Here is a 19891-nt window from a genome sequence, read left to right as displayed (position 1 = left end):
CATCGCTGCTGTCCTCACAGGCTATCGTCAAAGAGTCATACATCCAACGCGGAGCGACTTCACTCTGTCACTAGCCGTCCATCCGTGAACCACGGCCCGTTGCATAAAGTCCGGCGAGAACCCCACAGGCGGGCCGAGCCGTGATCTTGCACACCAAGCGCCAAGGGCCACAACTGGCGGCACCGTGAGGTGCGACATGTCACTGGAAGGGCGAGTGGCTCCGCACTCTCCTCCGTACACACAAGCACAGGCGTTATACGCGTGTCGGTGCCCTTGCATGAAGGGACGCGCTCTGTACCTTTCGGTACGGCGCTGGTGTCAGCGGCAGGGTCGCACACGCACCGCCCCTAGAGGTCAGATCGACGGTGACGAATGTGCGGGCTTGCTCAAGAGGCCTCCATGGAACTCTCGCCCTCTCCCCCCCCCTCACCCATCTCACGTGCTCACGCTGGCGAAGGAATACTGGTAGCTCAACAGCGGAAACCAGCGGAAACACACACTCGTTCCGCAAAAAAAAACAGCAGAACAGAGATCTCGGGGTCTGTTTCTCATTCTCATTCCCTTTCTATCGTTTTCGTCTTATCGAAACCTGTTGTGTTGCATACGGCCACCCGTATCATCATCTTTTCTCGGTTTCTCTCTGTTTTCCATGTCACCTTGCTCTGTTTGAGTTTCAGTATCCTGTCACGAGAGATCCGCTCGACTTCTCTCTGTTTCTCTCCACGGCACTGCTCTTTCCGCGTCTGCGTGCGTGCGTTGCTGTTGGTTTCGGTTCGCTTTCCACGTTTCCTTCGCCCTCACGGATTTCTTGTATTGCTGCTCATTGGGAGACGAACTTGCATCTCTGTCGGGCCTTGTCGAGTGTGTGATCCTTTTCGGCCTCCTTTTGCTTCGCTCCTCATTCCTCTCCTCTCCCCGAGGCATCTATACCCCCCCCCCTCCTCCTCCTCCTCCTTCTTCTTCCCTCCCCATCTCCCCCTTCTCTTTCACTCTGCGTGTCTCCATCTCCTTTTCGCCCATTTTGCCTCTTCTCATCTTTCTGCAGTGCCATCTCGTGTTGCCCCATAAAGCTTTTGACCGGCGTCCCCCGCCTCGGTTTTTTTTTTTTTGGGTCCCTCCCTTTGAAGACACCGCGCCCCCCACCCGCACTTTGGATATACTGCTATCACACAGTAGTACATGACGCTGACGAGCCGTACCGCGCAGGCCGCGCATGCGCAGAACGATGTAGCGGCTCAAAGGCCACCGCCGCCCCTTTACCCAAGCATGAACGTGGGAGCCAGCGCCGTACACCCGCATCAAAATCGCCCGTGCCATGCGTACGACAGTCAACCCGCGTGGCAGAATCCACAGCTCGGCACCGCGCCTCCCGCGGTGATAGCTGGCGCCCCCCTTGCTCCTGAGCAGCAGCAACAGCAGACTCACCAGCAGGGCCGCAGCAACCAGCCCCAGAGCATCTTTGGTGGCCGCTTCACCCTTCTCGATCGACTCGGTAGCGGCGGGTTTGGCGAAGTTTACCGCGCCGAGGAGTGTGACCAGCTGGTGCCGCTCGCAGTCAAGGTGGAGCGGGTGACCGACACAAATGCTCTGCCTGAGCAGTCTTTTCTCTTCCATGAGGCGAAGGTGATGCAGGAGATACACAAGTCTATCCAGGCATACATGGCGGCCCAGCAACAGCACCAGTTGCTGCGGCTGCAGCAGGAGAAGGCGCAGAGCGGAAATGGGCGGCGTGCCAACAACGAGGCTGCCGCGGCAGCCGATGAGGTGAGGCAGGAGAAGGTAGGGATTGCGAAGCTGAAGTACTATGGCCAGGATGGCATGAGCCGCGTGCTCATCATGTCCCTGCACGGCCAGTCCGTCGCAAACGTCCACCGGCACCAAGGGCGCCTGTCGTTGTTTGCGACGGTGATGATCGCAGATCAGGTGCTCAGGAGTCTCGAACACGTGCACCGCGCCGGGTACGTGCACGCGGACTTGAAGCCAGACAATATTCTGCTTGGCCGTGAGGACCCGGAGCAGCTATACTTGGTGGACTTTGGCCTGAGCGTCCACTTCCGCGACCGCAAGGGCAAGCATCGTCCTCTCGTCACGAACCACAGCTTTGTTGGCACCCCACGCTACGCATCACTGCGGACACACATGGGCCACACCCTGTCCCGCCGCGATGACATTGAGCAGCTCGTGTACGTCATGATCTATCTTTTTCGCGGCCGTCTGCCGTGGTCGGGTCTGCGCATCAGCGACCCGGATGCGAAGGAGAAGCGCATTGCGCAGATGAAGGCGGAGATGACGCTGGACTCGATCTGCGCCGGCTGCCCGGAGGCCTTCCGGGACGTACTTAACTACGCTCGGTGCATGGAGTTTGAAGAGGAGCCACAGTATCAGTTTCTGCATGTGCTGCTGTGCTCGCTGCGTGACTCTTGCACGGAGTTGAGCAGCGATCCGAGCTGCGTGCCCGCGAACGGTTCTGGTGGCGTGATGCCGCAGATGCTCACGTTGAATGTCAACTGTAGTACTCGCCAGCACCCCAAAGACCAAAACGGCGGCGACGCTGCTGCGAACGGTGGTGCTGTGGGTGTGACTGCAGCGGAGGCGGGGCTTGTGCAGAACACGAATATCGTGTCTGGCGTCGTCGAACAGATTGACGGGGTTGCCGAGAACCCGATGATGATGTCTTCACGGGGCACTGGCGCGCCGGCCTTCTTCAGCGATGCCATCGGCCAGGGCTTCCTATCGGGTAACGGTACAGATGCCGGACCACTATCGCCGCGCATCGACTGCCTAAACGGCCAGCCGTTCTCGCCCCCGCCGCTGGATCTGCAGCGGCCGTGTGGGTCACCGCAGCTGCGGCAGATGCGTTAAGAGATGGGCAGCATTGCTGATCCCCCTCCCTCCACAGAGGTGTCCCAGCGGCAGTGGAACGGTAGGAGGGCGAGTGACAGGGAACCGGTAGGCAGGGAAGAGCTTACGTGCAGGTGCGTGTACGCTTTAGCCGGATAGATCTGTCTTTGTATTAGCAGGCATCCAAGCACACCTCTTCCTCACCTCCCATAATCTTCCTCTCTATTCTTCCCACTCTTTGCCCCCTCTCTCTCTTCGCTGATTCTGCCATGAATGCGTGCGTCGGTGTGTGCGTGTATGTGTGTGTGTGTGGGTGGGTGGGTGCACGAGTCTGCTCTGTTCTCTTTTTTATGTTGTTTTTCTGCTTGGTTGTCTTGTGTTCGTTGTTGCCGTTAACGTTGATCGATTCCGTTTTCTGCCTCTCCACCCACCCACCCCCTCCTCCCCTTCTCTGTGTCTCTCTCCCTCGCCGTGTGTGTATGTGCATCAAAATTTACATCCTGTGCATGTTCGTGTGTGTGTGTGTGTGTGTGTGTCCGTTTTGTTTGACGAGTGTCTTCCCTCCTTTTGCCGTTTCTTCCTTCTCCTGCCGCGCCTCTTTGTTCCTGATCGCCCCTCCCCTCCCCCCTCTTGGGCCTTTCTCCTCGCCGGCCCTTTGTTTCCGTTGTTTTGATTCGGCCACCATTTCTCACTTCTTGCGTTGGCCTCTCCCTCTTTCGCCGTGACGCACTTTCATGTCGTGTCCTGGTTCTTCTCCGAGGTTTCTCCACCCACCCTTCTGCTCTTGATTTCTTCATGTCTCTTGCAATGCTTGACGATGGCGTCCACCCCCTCTCCCCGTGCCCGGCCCCCTCTTATCCCATCCACCCCGGTTGGGCTCGCGCACACGCACGCGCTCCAGATGTACTCAAATAGGGTGAGGTTGGACCCCGGCTGTGTGCCCTCTATACCCCTCCACACACACTCGCCGCCTGCTGTCCTTCCTATCACAACAACTACTACCCCCCATCCCCTCAGTTTTGCTTCTTCTTTTTCCCCCTTTTCCCTTGTTGCTGTAAAAGGCGACTGCCGGTGCTGCGCCGCGCCGACAGCCGTCCCCTTCTTCCCCTTGGTCTTTGTTGCCGTTGCCATTCTTTCCTCTGCACCAGAAGCCCCCTTCCCCCTTCCCCTCCCCTAGCCCCACAACGTGAGTACTGATGCGTCCAGGGAGGGAGGGAGAGAGGGAGAGGGGGGGGGGGCTGTCTGTATCATCACACGTACTGGCATGTTTTTCTCGTGTGTTGCCCGGGTCACCTCTCTGTCTGTCTGTCTCTCTATCCAGCCTCACTGCCTCCCCCTACCACCACCGTTACCACCATTACCATCCTTCATCGTTTGGCTGCTCCTAAGATTAAACAAACGTCAAATTTTTTTTTGAAGTTTCGGATTGCCTTCCTTTTTTTTTTTGCATTTCCTGGGCTCTTCATGTCTCTCTCTCTCTCTCTCTCCTTTCCCTCTTTCCTCCTCCGCTCTCCGGACTCTGTGCGTTCTTCATTTCTCCCCTCCGCCTCTCCCTCTCTTTACCTATCTATATCTATCTGTGTATTTCTCTTTCTATAAACTCATACCCCCCCTCTCTCTCTCTCCCCACCAGTACACCCTTCTTCTTTCCGCCTTTTGACACACTCTTATGTTGTGTTCTTCCCCCCCCCCCTCCTCCTCATATCTGCGTTGCCTCGTGGGTTTTTGTCATGCTCGTCGTCCTCTTTTATCTCCTCCCTCTTGCGTTGTTTTTCATAGATGGTAAGCTTGCGTATTCTCACGCCATCCCTCCACTAGTTGTTCTATACGATGGTGAGGGCGTGCCTTGGACCGTGAAGGTTGACGACTTGCTCTCGCTCTCCACACCGTACCTCCTTCCCCAAGTGAGCAAGTGGGCACATCGGTCTTTGGAATTTTTTTGTTACTTCCCTTCGCTCTCTTTATGCTTGTATGCTTTTCTTGGGGTATAACGGCGCGGGAAGATCGAGGGCACGATTGAGTTTTCGTTGTCCAGTGGCAGCCAGATCTTTATTCTACCCGTCCGTGCTGCTTCTGATTTCCATGTTCTTTGGGAAAGGGCCACGGCAACTTTCGCGGCCCCTTCTCGCTTGTTTTTCCCACTGTCCGTGCCATAATAGTACGTTCCTCCACCCACCCGACCACCTTCATGTCTGCATCCAGTGAGATAGGAAGCTGGAAGGGCGAGTGGCTCCGCACTCTCCTCCGTACACACAAGCACAGGCGTTATACGCGTGTCGGTGCCCTTGCATGAAGGGACGCGCTCTGTACCTTTCGGTACGGCGCTGGTGTCAGCGGCAGGGTCGCACACGCACCGCCCCTAGAGGTCAGATCGACGGTGACGAATGTGCGGGCTTGCTCAAGAGGCCTCCATGGAACTCTCGCCCTCTCCCTCCCCTCACCCATCTCACGTGCTCACGCTGGCGAAGGAATGGAGTTGGTCCCTCATAAGCGACGAAGAGAGGAAAAAGTAGAAAGTGAACGTGTGCCTGCGAACAAGACAAGTAAGAGCGCATGCGCTCGCAAGAGAAAAGCACGTTGACAGAGAAGCGAAGCCGAGAGGCAGCAGCAGCCACACACACACACACACACACACAGACACAGACACGGAAAATCAGTTCTTAATACACAGGCCGACACCCACGTGCAATCAATTACCGAGCAGACAAAGCCTTGACCAACATGTCGTATGTCTTTGGCTCTCTAACCCCCCTCCCTCCCTCCCTCCCTCCGCCATACACTGTCGTCTCGCATACCATCTATTCAGTTTCACCGAGGCGAAATCGAAAAGAAACAAAAGATAAAACGGAGCAAAGGAAAGCAAGAGGCACACACACCTGTGACGTAAACGTGGGACTGCCTCCTTGTGTGTGTGTGTGTGTGCCCCTCTTTTTTCTTCGTCTTGTTCGCATGTTTCTGCTTGGTTATGGCGCGTGTTGTTCCAAAACGTTATTGCCTCCTCCCTCTATCCTAGTTGTTTATGTGTTGTGGTCCCCCTCTTCTTCATTCTCATTGCCATCTACACACACACACACACACCTCTCTATCTATACAAGTAACGGTGCGTTCAAAACGAAAAGCAGAGAGAGCGATGTCCAACAGCAGCGCAGAAAAGGAGGCGCAGGGAAAGGGGGGGGGGAGTGGGAGGCATCAACACCGTTAGGGTTCCCTCCCTCACTGCACAACACGTCATCCGACCATGCGAGGCGGTGAAGGGACAGACAGACAGATAGTCGCTTTCTTTGTGTGTGTGTGTGTGTATGTGTGTGTATGTACACTCACGTCGAACCCACGCTCATTTCGTTTCGCTTTGCCTATCCACTAGCGTGCTCTGTCCTCTCTGTGTAGGAGCTGCTAGTGGTGGTGGTGGTAGTAGTGGGGCCTTTGATGGATGGAAAGGTGAGCGATGATGGCTTGGCGGAGTTGGTGTTTCGTGTCTGTGTTCACATGTCACGAACTTTGATACTCTTGCGTGATGACGAGGCGCAATAGGGGCGGCAGAAACAAGCCAACCTCATCGGCCAACAACACCTCCCCCCTACCCTTTTCAGAATGAGCATTGACCACAACTGAAGTCAGAGTTGTGGAGGGAACGAAAGTAAAGAGACCCCCCTCGCAGTGCAACACCACAGAGTTCTCGACGCCATCCTCACGACAGGCACCGTGCGTAGACCCGCAGGCGTGGGTGCACGCACTTCCTCGTGAACAAACTGAGAGAAAAAACTCGCGGAACTCATAGAGAAGACGAACAGACAAAAAGTAGGTGAGAGAGCAAAATGATAAAACCGTAAGCAACACACCACCTCAAAGGACTTCACCTTGTTCTTTGTGCGGACGCGCAACAGCGTGTCACTGCCCGCTGACGCGTCAAATCAATCCCTCTTCCCCGATCCCTTCTCGCTTGCGTTGCCTTCATCTCGCTCCCCACCCCTTTTCCTTCCCCTCCTCCTTCACGCTGGTGGGTTTCGTCTCAGTGCTGCCGCGCTGTTCACATTTTTTTTTCACTCCTCTGCTGCCCTGTCCCACACTTTCTTTCTGTTTCGCCTTTGTTTGTGTTTTCCTCCTTCGTTCTTGATCGGTTTTGCTGATGCACGCCGTTCTCCCCCCTCCTCCTCTCCCACGCACCGGCTCGCCCACACATTTTTACGCGCGCCCGTGTGATCATCGGTGCATTCTTTTTGTTTGCCTTTATCTGTTTGCCCTCTTCGCTTCTTTGCCGTTGTGTGTGTACAGTGACACTCCACCTAATCAATGACACGGACCCCGCGCACGGAGCTGCGCGTACACGTATCTGAAGACGACGTCGACCATCTCGACGTGCTGCTTTTCACCTCGTCTCACTGTGCCCTTCCCCTTCCCCCCCCCCCCGCCCCACCTTCTCCCTCTTGCGACGTCGCACATAAATCGCTTCGTGTGCTCGCAGATGTGAGGTCTCCGCCTTTAGTCTTATCTGTCTCTCTATGTTTGGTGTTCTCCTGAGGGGTGACTTTACGGACCGCAGTGACGACGAGGCGTTGTGGAAACCAAAACGAACGGCAGCGACCTTTCAGAGCCACATCGACGGAATCCTCAAGGCCTTGCGCTCGCTTTCTACCCTCTCTCTGCTTCTGTCCCCCTGGCAGCCGCAAGGCTCACCTTCATCCATGAGCTAATCGCATGTGGGCCCTACCCACACCTCACACCCCAAAGTACCCTGGCCGCGAGCACTCGCACACACACACACACACACACACACACACACATATGAACGTATATATATAGGGCACACTGTCCACATCTCTCGCATCTCATCAAGAGTGAATGGGGCAGTAAACACCCGACGAGTGGTCGCTGTAGCGGCGCTACTTCGCTGCATACCTTCCGATGCCACGCGTCGTGCTTCGTGTGTGCGTGCGAGGCTCGGGTCTGGATGGGCGGTCGCACGCTCACGGTCTGCGGACCCGATGGCGAGGGGGCCTCCCTCAACAAGCACACCCGCGTCTCCGTGCAGATCGCATCCGGGGGCACCCTGGGGGACTTGGCGCAGGCGCCAAGGACAACGGCTGCAGGAAGCGCAGGGCTTGTGGGCGCCGGATACAGGCAGCGATGACAGAGCCGGGCTTCGTAGAAGACGCAGCCACCACCCCTCAGGCTACCGCAGGATACGTGCGCTCAGCAGACAAACTGGTGAGTCGCAGTGTCTCTCGCGGGCAGGGCGGAGGGGCAACCCTTGTAAAGGGACGCGTTGGAGGCGAGACCTCTCACGACCACATTGTGTGTAGAACCACGAAACCAAAAGCCACAGCAAACCGCCATACGTCTGGGGGTGCGCCCCCGCCGGGTATTCACGTGGACGTGCGCGCACTACTGTCGTCCGTCCCCTCCTCTCCCCCTCAGGGCGGCCGGGTGAGGGACATCCAGCACTACTTGTCTCTCCTGTGGGGAGGGGTGTATGTGTCTTTGCAGGTGTGCTTGCCCCCTTCCGCCCCTCTGTCGCTGTGGTCCTTCCCCCTCTCTACCTTTATATGCGCTGAGAAACCTTCAATATGAACACTTACCGCTCTTCCCTGCCCCGTCTGTGTGTGGGTATGTGTCTGCTCGCTAGCACAGGCTGTCCCCACACCTCTCTCGCTTGTGTCTCCCTTGTTCTCGTGCTTCCTCGTCTCTTCGCATCCTTGCTACTCCACCACACCCCCTTCTACGCTGTGCGCGCCAAACCAGCATGTGTCTATCGTTATTCCGGCTTCCTCCCTGTGCCACTGCTGTTTCTCTGCTCCTGCTTCGTGCCTGCTCTTCTCACTGCCCGCATACTCCTGCCTCTCTGCGCATGCTTAGATATACACACAACCACACAGGTAGAGCAAAGTATGCGGCACGTGTTTTACATTCCATCATCGTACGCGGCGTTGATCTATGCTCTGACCACAGGGTACGCGCTGTTTGCCTGCCTCTACATGGCCGGCGTCCTCCACTGGCGCGATATTATAGTGACGTCGTGCGGGGAGGACCACTACGAGTTCTGGCCTAGCATCAGCGCCACGGTCGGTGAAATGATGCCGGAGAGGCAGACGTGGCGGGTGGCCTTCACCTTGTGCGTCCCGTTCCGCGTGAGCGCCAGCATGTCTTTATTCAACGTCTTTTGGCAAAGAGCTTCACGTGGCATGGAGGACCTGTACAGCTTTCGCCGCTCGTGGAAGGCGTTCCTCAGCAGCAATGCCTTCTTGGCGCTCCTGGCGCTTGGGACTGATACGTGGCGATTCATCGGGGCCTCCGTGTACTCGGTAGTGAGCGCGAAGGAGTCCCTCACGTACCACAACCTTGGCATCTGCCCCTACCTCCCCTTCTGCCTTGTGCTGCAGGCAGCCGTGACGATGCTGGTGCGGCGCAATCAGTTCAACACGGCCATCTACCCTACCCCGCAAGACGCCACCGCCTCGTACGCGGTCAAGCGCGTTTGCCTGTGTGTCGAGGTCGTCGCTGCTGTTGGCATTGTCTGCTGCTACAGCCACTACCTCCGCACGTGTGCGAACGGCTCACTCAGCTTGTCGAGCATATGCGAGTGGGTGTTCTCCATCTTCAACATCATCTTTGACGGCTCGGCTTGGTTTGACTTGAAGCAGGAGGGCTGGTGGCTGAGCGGGCCACCGGGATTCTACCGGAAGCTTTATGCTCGTCGCGTCCACCGCGCTAGCGGAGCGGCGTCGACGCCGCAGGTCAAAGGCGCGAAAGACGGCACCAAGGATGGACACGCTGGCGGCGATGGCGACGTCGCCGTCACGGTGCCGGTGCCTAACGGGGATGGCGACGCGACGCCAGAGTGCGACAGCGGTGCTGCTGTCGAGGATACGGTGCCGCTCACCTCCCCACCGCGTACCACCACGGGCGAGTTCTTCCTTGATCGCAATGTCATTCTGCACCGCTTCAGCTTCTGCAGCGCGCCGTCGAGGCTGTCGTTGTGGATCTGCGATGTGTACTGGGCGCACATGTTTTTCGAAATGGCGGTGCACCTCATCCAGCATATGTACTTTATGCCACTCATCGCCATGTCGCTCTCGTGGGAGGTGTCCTCCGTGCTGGTGCTCGGCGCACCGTGCCTGTTGCGCATCAGCGCCTTCCGTCGATGGGCCACAGGGCCGTGCATCTGCGCGCAAACCTGGCTGAAGCCATCGCATGTGCCGATCGGCCTCAGTTACCGCACGGCGCCCATGTACATTCTCTTCTACGCGCTGGCGTCGATCTCCCATTTCCAACAGCTCATCCGCTGGAATCCCGGCAAGAAGATTCTGGTGGTCGCGGTGGGTCCACTGCTCCTCTCGCTGGCGCTCTACACACGCTTTCTGTACCCCTCCACTGTGACGCTCAAGCGTGCATGGGCGGAGGGCGATGAAGACAGCCGCCGTATGACAATGACGCTGCCGCTCGGGTTGGTTCTCTGCATGCTTCTCCGTGTGCAGCATGTGGGCGTGTCGCCCTTGTTCACGAACCCCTTCTACGGCAGCATCTACGGCATCTTGCTGGGCCTGATCTTCACCACCATTATCTACCGCCGTGCCATGATGGGCAACACGCTGAAGGAGGAGGTACCGCAGCAGTGCAGCGCGCCGTCTGCCACGCAGATGAGCTCCACGACACTGCTGATGCGCGATTTGCATCGTGGCGGCGATGCTGAGGAAATCAAACGCTTTTCTGTGAGCACCGCGGGCGGCGGTCGTGACGCCTCGCACACCGACCGCATTGGCCAGAAGGTCGCCGACGGTGTCGACATCCGCGGCGTCCACTTTAGTCTGAGCCAGGTCGACGAGGCGAGCGAGAGCACTGTGCCGGCTATCGCCACGCTTTACACGCCGCCGTCCCCGGCGCTGCTCGGTGTTTTGTGTGGGTGCATCACAAGCATCGGCATCACGTTCTTGAGCTGCCCCAACTACATTCCACGCATGCTCGCGGTGGAGCCGTTCCCAGCGAATCTCGTCATCGCAGGCATCTTCACAGCTGGGTTGCACTACTCTACAGACGTCCTTCCTCTCGCGCTCGTGCTGCTGCGTCCCAAGGGCCACCCTGACATCGTGCGACGCGCGCTCTACGCCGTCGTCGGCGGTTCCTGGTCCCGCTTCGGTGTGCTCTTGGCCCTCAACACTACGCTGATGCTGTTTGCCACGCGGCAGACAAACTTCACGTATGAGGTGCCGCACGACGGGTACCCCGTGACGATGGACACGCCGAGGGCGGAGGTGGACGTGAAGTACTGGGAGGCGCAAGAGACCTTCTGGGGTAGCAAGCATGTGGCCTTCATGGGCGGCCTCGGCTTCACCTTCTGCATTGGGGTACTCTTCCCCTTCGCGATGGAGGTGACGTGGGCGCACCAGCGCGACCGCCGCTTTGCACAGATCGCGGAAGCGGCGGACGCAGAGGCCGTTATTAGCCATGAGTGCTCCTTCTTCATGTCCTTCGAGTTCACCTGGCTCCTATGCGTGACCTCCTCCTGCGTCCTCCACGCGCTGTGCATCTCTTACCCGTTTGTGCCGATGGCGTGGCTGGTGCGTGAAAAGTCGCGGCCTCTCATCCTGGCGCATGTCGGCACGCTGTACCTCACCGCCTGGATTGTGGCGCGTCGCATCCGCAGCTCTCGCGCGGTCGCGGCTGCCATCACGGACGTCGCCGCGGCGCGGAAGCAGCGCTCCATCCAGATGATGGTCATCATCGTCATTGTCTTCTTTTTTGTGTGGGTGTTTATCGAACGGGTTACCATGGGCGGCGCCGATGCCTCATTCCCAGCGAACAAGAAGACGGCCATCCAGTTCCAAGAGGAGGTGCTGCACCTGCACAAGATGCTCATTGAGCTGCGCAGGGCGCGCAACATCATCACGGACCCCTACATGAAGAAGTTTGAGACGATCTACTACCAGGAGCGATTCGAGGATGCAATGGCGAGCATGGACAAGAACATTACGGAGTCGAAGGACGGCGTTCCGGTAGACCCCAAGCTCAATCTGACGCATCTCAGCCACGCGGACCGTATTGACGTCTGGGAGGCCGCTAAGGCAATGACTTTCTTCTCCGGAGCGATCTGGACGGTCCACTTCGGGTTGGACAACTACAACGTCGACTCCTTCTCCCGCATCGTGGAGGAGCTGCGCAAGACAGAGGCCAGCGTGATCGGCCTACTGGAGAGTGACAGCATGCATCTCACGAACGGCAACCGCGACATGGTCGAATATGTTTCGTACCACCTCGGCTTCCGCTACACGGACTACGGCCCCACTGTCCTCGACAACACATACGGGTGCGCCCTCGTTACCCGCTATCCCATCCTGGACGTGCGCCGCTACGTCATCCCATCCCCTCTCGGCGAGCTGGCGTGCGTCATTCACGCGGTGCTGGATGTGTACGGTGTGCCGGTGCACACGTACGTCGGCCACTTCGGCAACACGGAACACTGGGCGGACGGCTTGCTGCAGTCCCAGTTTCTCGGGCGGCTCGTACTGTCGAATCCGGGGCCGTCCATGTGGCTCGGCTACCTTGTCACCCATCCCGGAATGAAGGAGCGGTATCAGGAGTACACAGACCCGAAGGCGCCCGGCAAGTTTCGCGACGCCGGGCTGGAGATGTACCGGCAGCACCCGTGGACGCGGCTGTGGGATCGCGGTGGCTACGAGGAGGAGCTACCGGTGCCCACAAAGCAGCCAGTCAAGAAGACAAACTTTGACATCGAGGTGAAGTTTCAATACGTAGGCTATCTCGAGGAAGGCATGCAGGTGGACAGCCATTTTCGCCGACCGCCAGCGGACAAGCCGCCACGGCATTTCTACTACAACGACACCGGCCGTTACACGAACGCTCACCCGCGGTTCGAGTTCATGGATCGATATTGCCAGTACTGCCTCTACAAGACCGGCGCTACGGCAGACGAGGTGGTAGGTGATGCGGGGAAGCTGCAGCCTTACCAGGTGCGTCTGTTCGATTGGTGGCGCATCGTCGACCACGGGGTGGAGCTGCTGTCCGACACGGAAATTCAGGTCATCCAGCTCGCGTTCGAGAAGCGTAGGTGAAGTAAGCCGATTGGCAATCTGGTTGCGACGCGAAAAACAATGAGCACCGAAGAAAGACGCTCAGCAGGGAGGGTCGGCCGTATGTTTTCGCCACCATCCTGACCTCCGCAAGGTGAACACTCTGCCCCGCTCTCGAGTTTGCGCGTCTATATGTGTCCAAACATTATACTCAGGTGTTTCACACACACACACACATATATATATATATATATACATATATATATCTGCCTGCTTTTCTTCTGTCCTCTTCCCTGAAGGGCTTTGTGCTTGCTTCATCTGTTTACTGAGGTGTTGTTTTGCAAGGATAGGGATGTGCTCTCGCGGTCTCTATATTTGAAAAGTTCTGCGAAGTTTTGTTGATGTGCATGCATACGACGAACGGAAGGAGGTGGGGACAGCGGTGGCGGCGGCGACCGGTAAGCTGCAACGCTTTGTGCTGCTGCTACCTCTGCCGTGGCCATGAGAGAAAGAGAGATGCCGGGTCGCACATAGGTTCGGGTGGTTTCTCTCTCTCCCTCCTTCCATTATAAAACATGCTACTCCTGCTCTGCTTCACGCCTTGGGCGCAGTGAGCGTGTGTCGGCGGCGTTCATTCTTTTCCTCTTTTGTTCCTGTGCGTTATGTGTGCAACGCGTTGACGAAACCTTCCTTCCCCATCCCCTTCGTCTTTTCCTCCAGTTGATGCTTCTTTGGCAACCATGTCTTGCCCACCTAGCGTGCCTTTCCTTTGCTTCAGTTTTGAATAAGACGACATGTTTCGTTCGTTTTCCCCCGGAACTTCTCACCTCTTGCACGATGCGCATGACGCCGCACTTTTCAGTGTGCGTGTGTGTTAACGTGTTGTTGCTCATGTCGCTTGTTTGTATTTTCGTTGTTGTCGGGCGGTTTTCTCTCTCTTCCTTGCGCGTTGTCCTTCTTGTGTCTTTTCATTTTCCCACACACGAAAGCGGTGCGCTGTTTCCATTTCCATCGCTCCAAGAGCGAAAGGGAGCGGGGCACACACACACACACACACACACAAGGGAAGAGGGAGAGATCGACCCTCTCCTACGCAAGCGCACTCGCATCCCATCGCACCTCTGCGCATGGTGTGCACGCCGTCACGAAGCCAGCACGCAAGTGACAGGCACTTTATCGTTTTTTGTCGTTCCCAGTCAATAATACAAACGAAAGAATGCACGCATCATCATTGCCATCGTCATCGTCATTGTCACCATCGTCGTTTCCCAGTCTCTCCTCGCTGCGTCACGCACGGGCCCATCTCAGGCGATTTTCTCGTGTTGCATGCTCCGTTTGCCTTCTTCTTTGGTGATCTCCTCCTTTTCTTCTTTCGTTGCCTCTGTCGTTGTTGCGGTGCTTATCCTCGGCACTCTCTGGCAGGACTGAGGTAGGGCCTCCGACTGGGCAGCGCTTGCCCGGCGGTTGCCGACACATGTGCGTGCGTATTACGCCCTCTCTTGTAGTTTGGGCTGATGACAGTCGTTTCTCCAGTGCATATGTGAGGGACAATGACACCCACACTCACACTTGCACGCGCGCGAGTTTGTCAAATGGGGAAGGAAAAGGGGAGTCACTCAGTGATTGAGCTCGCCTCCGCTTCTGCTGCCTTTTCTTTTTCTCAATCCGGGGTTTGACTCCTAGTGCGTTTTTCTTTCGCTCCATTGCCAGCATATTCTCTGTTTCTGCCGGCCACCTCAGTCTGTGGCATCACAGAGCCCAGTACCGAGTCTTTGTGGAGAAGCCGAGCAGCCTGCGCAGCCTGCCGTCGGGGGTACGGACGGGCGGACTCGTGGTGTCGGCGGACAGGTCGTTGCGGGGCCGTGCCGAAGAGACGTGCGGCCGTGGTGATCACGTGTGTGCCGGCTCACTACGCATCGTGTCGACCATTTCAACAGGTGTACACACCCGCCTGCTGTTTTTTTTTGGCATTCGCGGCGTTGCGGTGATGTCGAGCGTCGCTCTGGGCTTAGCCTGCGGTGTACGTGGTGGCATTGCAGTGGGCTGGGTGGCGCCAAGCGGTGTTGGTTGGCCCTGCTGCTTGGCATAGCCGTGGTGCAGCAGAGGCAAGGTGGATCCGTGGTTGCGCGTGCGTATGTTTGCTGACTTGTTGGGAAGGGAGGGGGGGGGCGCCTGGCATATCAGGGGCACGGTTGGAAGCAACCTTTGTGTCTCTTCATGACGTTCTTTTCTGATTGAGTGTCGTGTTTTTCCGTGCGCGTGAAGATGATGGGCCACCACGAAAACAAAGGTGCATGTAATTCTGCGGGTCCGCGACGACCGGTCTTCTAGATACAGACGCACATGCGCCCTCGCCGCGGACATGCATTGTCAGCCGTAACCGTGGCGTGTGTGGAACAACAAGTCTGGGCCGCCCTTATGGAGATGCGTGAATGCGTTTGTGCTGGCGTGCGCCGGGTGGGGGGCGTAGGAGGAGGGGGCGCTCCTGTTTTTCAGCCGTGGCGAGGGGCTTGGGTGGTGAGGTGCGTGATGATGAAAGGCTTTAGCGTCTTTTTTTCTCTCTCACATGTCCTCCTTTTTTGGTTTCCGCTGATTTTGGCGCGTGCGCTTGACCGATCGGCCATCACACTCGCGCGTGCATGAGCGCCACTTGCAAACCACACTTTAACTCTCCGCGTCTCTCTCGCTCATCGCGCCTGACCACTTATCTTTCAAGGAAGAGGGACTGGCGCCTGTAGTGGAGTCGATCACGTTGGAGGTTTATTGCCTGTATGGGCGGCTTCAACTGTCTGAAGTATCCCCTCCCCCTCCCTCAAAGAAACCTGTATTCTAGGGATGTCGCGGAGACCGAGCGGCTCGTTTGGCCGCAGCGTCAGCGGCTCCAGTCAGCTCGCCAGCACAAGCGCGAGCGGCGGCGGCGATGCCGGCAACTCGACGGCGGCGCCACAGGCGGTGTTCTGCGTGAACCCCGTTTTCTTCGAGAACTGCGGGGCGCTGTTGAATGCGCCGAGCGGGCTGACGACGGCATCTGTGCTGAAGGTGCTGCAAAATGCCGGCAGCAAGACGTCCATTTCTCTCGCAAAGTGGAAGGAGACAGCTATGACGGTGCTCGGGCTGCGCGAGTCGACTGCGTACGCCATCTTTGACGTCTTCTTCGCCTTAAGCGGGGGCTGCATCCAAAATACGCCGGCGTATTCGGGTGGAGAGCGGACGAGTGTGGCTCAGCTGCGGCAGGAGAGCAACCGTGCCCTGCTGCAGAAGATGGGCGGCGCCGTTGATCAAGGTCGCTGGCCAGCCGCCTCCACCGCGCGACAGGTGAGCCTGCCGGGGCTTCTTATCTTTTTGCTCTGTCAGCTGTTCGTAGAGCGCAAGCGGGCGGGCGCGCCTAACAAGTTCACATCAGAGGCGGTGGCCGAGTATGTGCGGCAGCATCTCCACGACTTCATTAGCGCCGTCGCAGTTACACGTGCATCTCGTCTCACCATGGCTGACGCGGCGGAGCTTGGTTATCTGCTCCGTGAGGTCGTGAACGGTGTTGAGCAGCCGTTCGGAGCCAGCATCAGCTTTCTCTGGCACTTTAACGAGAAGACGATCGACGTCGCGGTTCTCTCCCAGTACCTGCGAGTACGCATCCGCTCCAACGGCGAAATCAAGAAGGTTGGCAGCGGCACGGCGACGGTAGCGAACACCTTTGGCTTCAACAACATCACTATCCAGAACCTAGCCGACACGGTGCACATCACGCCGTACGCCCTTCTGCCAGATATGGCGTCCCGTCTGCTGTCATCTAACTTGACCATCTCGAACTGCTCGCAGACGCACATCTACGCCCCGTCGGTGCTCCCCCACACTCTGCTTAGCTCCCTCACGAACTGCACTGTCTCACTGGGCCCGGTGAGCGGCGTGCTGAGTGTGCAGAACTGCCATCACTGCTCCATCTCTGCCCTTTGCGGAGCGGTCATCGTGAGCAACTGCACCAACGTGACGCTATACGTGTGTGTGAACACACCGCCCGTTCTCATTCCGAACGAGAGCTTGAACGGGGACGTGAGGGCGTCAGGAACGAGCAGCAACAGGGTAAACAGTGCCACATCCGTGTCTTCCGAAGGAGGGGTACGCTTTGCTCCGTACAACTCTTTCTATCCCGCCATGGAGCAGCACATCAGCAGCTCCGGCATCAGTCCGCTACTGAATGTATGGAACGTGGGGCTGCCTAATCACGAATCGATTCTGCCGCCTTCGGAATTCCAAAGTGTGCCTTTCCCCTTGACGCAGTTTGCCAACCTCAGCAACGTTACCCGCACTAACCCATGCCCACTACCGGCGCCGTATCGTGACGCGATGAACCGCCGCCTGCAGCGACTGCGTGACGTGAACGATGCGATTGCTAGTGCCACCGGGCGGCTGAGGGAGGCGGGGCGCAACGACCTTGTGGATGAGCTGCACCAACGTGTCACATCCATATTCCGCGACTGGTTGAAGGAGACGGGACAAGAGCACGTCTTGGCGGACTTGACACACACAACGGCGCCTAGCAAAATGGTGGTCTGAGGGGCATAGAATAGGGGAAGAGAAAAGCGAGAGAGATGTGTGTGACTGTGTGTGTGTGTGACTGGGTGTGTGGGCCATCGTGGGGCCTCTCCGAAGCTCGATTCGCTGTTGAGCAGAAGTGGCGCAAGCGGTGCGCGAGAGTGAGAGCCAAAACGTATGGGCGGGTTTCGGCATCGAAGTTTGAAGGGGAGGGGGTAGAGAGCCACAGAGCGATGGAAAAGGGGCCAGATACGATGAGTGTTGACGTATTGGCTTTTGCAGGGAAAGGGATGCGCGTGTATGTTGTGGCTCGCACGCATCGACACCTCTCTCCCCTACATCTTTTTTTCAAACCACTAGCTGGCCGATGGCGTCTTGCTTGAACGGCGGTCTTTTGCGGCTTTCACTTTTCCTTTGCGTGTCTCCAGCAGGTGCACTCTCTCTCTCTCTGCTGAGGCAATGACATCTGGAGTAGATACATATATATGTTTTTTCAACCATAGTCAGCTGTGAACACCTCAGTGCGTGGTATCTTCAGGGCCCAGTACACCCCGACTCTGTGGGGAAGCTAAGCAGAACTTCCCCCTCTTACCCCTGCCAGTGCCGCCCCACTTCTGGTGATGACAAGGTCAAGCACCCGCGATGTGGGGAGGTCAGAGTGATACATTGCTACGGATGTCGGCGGGGAGGCCCTGGATGATGGTGCGTCGGAGCGACCTGCCACAGTGAACACGCTTGTGCCATCCACATGATGGGCAACGTGTCCGTGTGACTCGAGCGTGTATCTCACCCCGGCCTTCACACTGACAACTGGTGGGGGAGCCTGCGCCACCCCAAGGGGGCGGCACCACGCGATGGGGGCGTTGTGACAGGGGGCCGGCTGCGTGTGTGTGTGTGTAGAGTAGAGTGTGACTGATCTTGCATGGCAGGAGAAGGGGAGGGGACGGGGCACACGTTAGACACAAGCGACGACACCAGCAGCAGCAGCAGAGGAGCTGCGCTCGTTTTTTTTCCGTCTCTTGTTTTTCAGTAACTTGTGCATTCATGGAGAGTGTGGCGGCGTCTGTGCGCATTCCGCACCATTTCTTCTTCGAATCAGCCTCCGACGCTGCACGTGGACTCGTTGTATGGGTGAGGTGGGGTGGTGAAGAGGCAGGGCGAGAAGCGGTGCCTTGCCCAAGTGCCGGAAGCATGCCCCCCCCCCCCCTCCCCCACCCTCACTGCACACGGCAATCGCCGTCTGCGCAGAAAGTGGGGAGGGGCAATGGGGGAGGCGCATCACGGCTGTTGTTTTGAAAGTTTTTCCTTTTTACGTTGTACACGTGTGCTCATTTGGACACCTTCATGGTGGTGTCGTGTTTCAAATTTCGTTTTTCGTTCTTGCTTCGTTCGCGTACGTGTCGGCAGTCTTGCGCGCGCACGCGTGCGTCTCTCTGTGTTTTCCTTGCGGCTTCCCTCTTGCTATCCCCCTGATCCGTATGTATATATATATATATGTGTGTGTGTCTGTGTGTATGGGGGGGGGAGAGGGGGGAGAGAGAAAGACGCGGAGGAGGGGGAGGGGGCGGGAGTGTGTAGCCGTGCGTCTGTTTGTCCGTCTGCCTTTCGATATCTTCTTTGTGCTTTGTTGCCTATCTGAAGTTGTGGCGCCATTTTTATGGTTCCTCTCTCCTGCGTTTCCTCCCTCCTCCGTCCGTGCCGTCCCTATGCGTCGGACTCGTGACCTCTCGAGTGCTCTCCCTGTCTCTCTCTCTCTCCCCCTGCATCTGCTTCTTGTTATTGTTCGCCTTGCACAGTCGCCGCCACATCAAGAAAAGTGGGCGAGAGAGAGAGAGGAAAGCAGGGGTAACGAAAAACGAAAGGCAACGAAAGGAAGAGAGAAAATACCACAAGCGTCATGTGAGCGATCGCATGAAGGTGCGCAGGCGGGTGGGGATGCGACACCAGCGGTGATGCTGTTTTTTTTTTAGTGATGGAGACATTGTGCAGTGAACCCGAACCAAACAAAAGACGGCCGCTTGTGTTTTGTTCTTCCCTTGTGCTCCATCACACTGATGTCTCTGCGTTAGCTGGCCCTCCCTCTTCCTTTCCTCGTAAGGCCTATCGAACCCACCGAAGCTGGCTATCTCAAGTGGGTGTACGTGTGCGTACTTGCGCTGAGGCTTCCGTTATGGTGCTCTTGTTTAGAACGGTGTCAGCGATGAAGACATCAGGTCTTCTACAAGCTAAGGTGATGCTTCTGTTGCAGCTGAAGCTGAGTGCAAATTTTTTTTTGCGGTCATGTAAGCGGCCGCACACGCAACGACGCAACCATACAGAAGCATCTTCACATTTGAGGATGACATCTGAGTAGTGCAGGAGCCTGGACGGACGCTCTCTTGAGTTTGGTCAGGCATGCGGAGCTTCGCTGTTTACCCTCCCTTCCTCTCTACTCCTCCGATGTGCGTCTCCCTCCCTCCCTTTCCTCATTCCTGCGGCTCCCGCCATCGCCTTTGCTC

General features: G+C 57.4%; 3 protein-coding genes across 3 annotated transcripts; all 3 read left to right on the top strand.

Moving 5' to 3' along the window:
* Window positions 1–1179: 1179 nt before the first annotated feature.
* On the top strand, window positions 1180–2862 carry LMJF_27_1780 (casein kinase I-like protein; the record flags this gene model as incomplete). The annotated part of the gene is made up of 1 exon (XM_003721936.1): window positions 1180–2862. The coding sequence occupies one exon, from the start codon at window positions 1180–1182 to the stop codon at window positions 2860–2862; it is 1683 nt and encodes a 560-aa protein (XP_003721984.1).
* Window positions 2863–8405: 5543 nt separating this feature from the next.
* LMJF_27_1770 (conserved hypothetical protein) lies at window positions 8406–12905 on the top strand (the record flags this gene model as incomplete). The annotated part of the gene is made up of 1 exon (XM_003721935.1): window positions 8406–12905. One exon carries the CDS (start codon window positions 8406–8408, stop codon window positions 12903–12905), a length of 4500 nt encoding a protein of 1499 aa, XP_003721983.1.
* Window positions 12906–15698: 2793 nt separating this feature from the next.
* LMJF_27_1760 (conserved hypothetical protein) lies at window positions 15699–17414 on the top strand (the record flags this gene model as incomplete). The annotated part of the gene is made up of 1 exon (XM_003721934.1): window positions 15699–17414. The coding sequence occupies one exon, from the start codon at window positions 15699–15701 to the stop codon at window positions 17412–17414; it is 1716 nt and encodes a 571-aa protein (XP_003721982.1).
* Window positions 17415–19891: the final 2477 nt, after the last annotated feature.

This window comes from Leishmania major, chromosome 27 (genome assembly GCF_000002725.2).
Source record: "Leishmania major strain Friedlin complete genome, chromosome 27".
NCBI classification, from domain to species: Eukaryota; Euglenozoa; class Kinetoplastea; order Trypanosomatida; family Trypanosomatidae; genus Leishmania; species Leishmania major.
The sequence above is the reverse complement of the archived record's forward strand: the minus strand, read 5'-3'. Positions and strand labels throughout refer to the sequence as shown.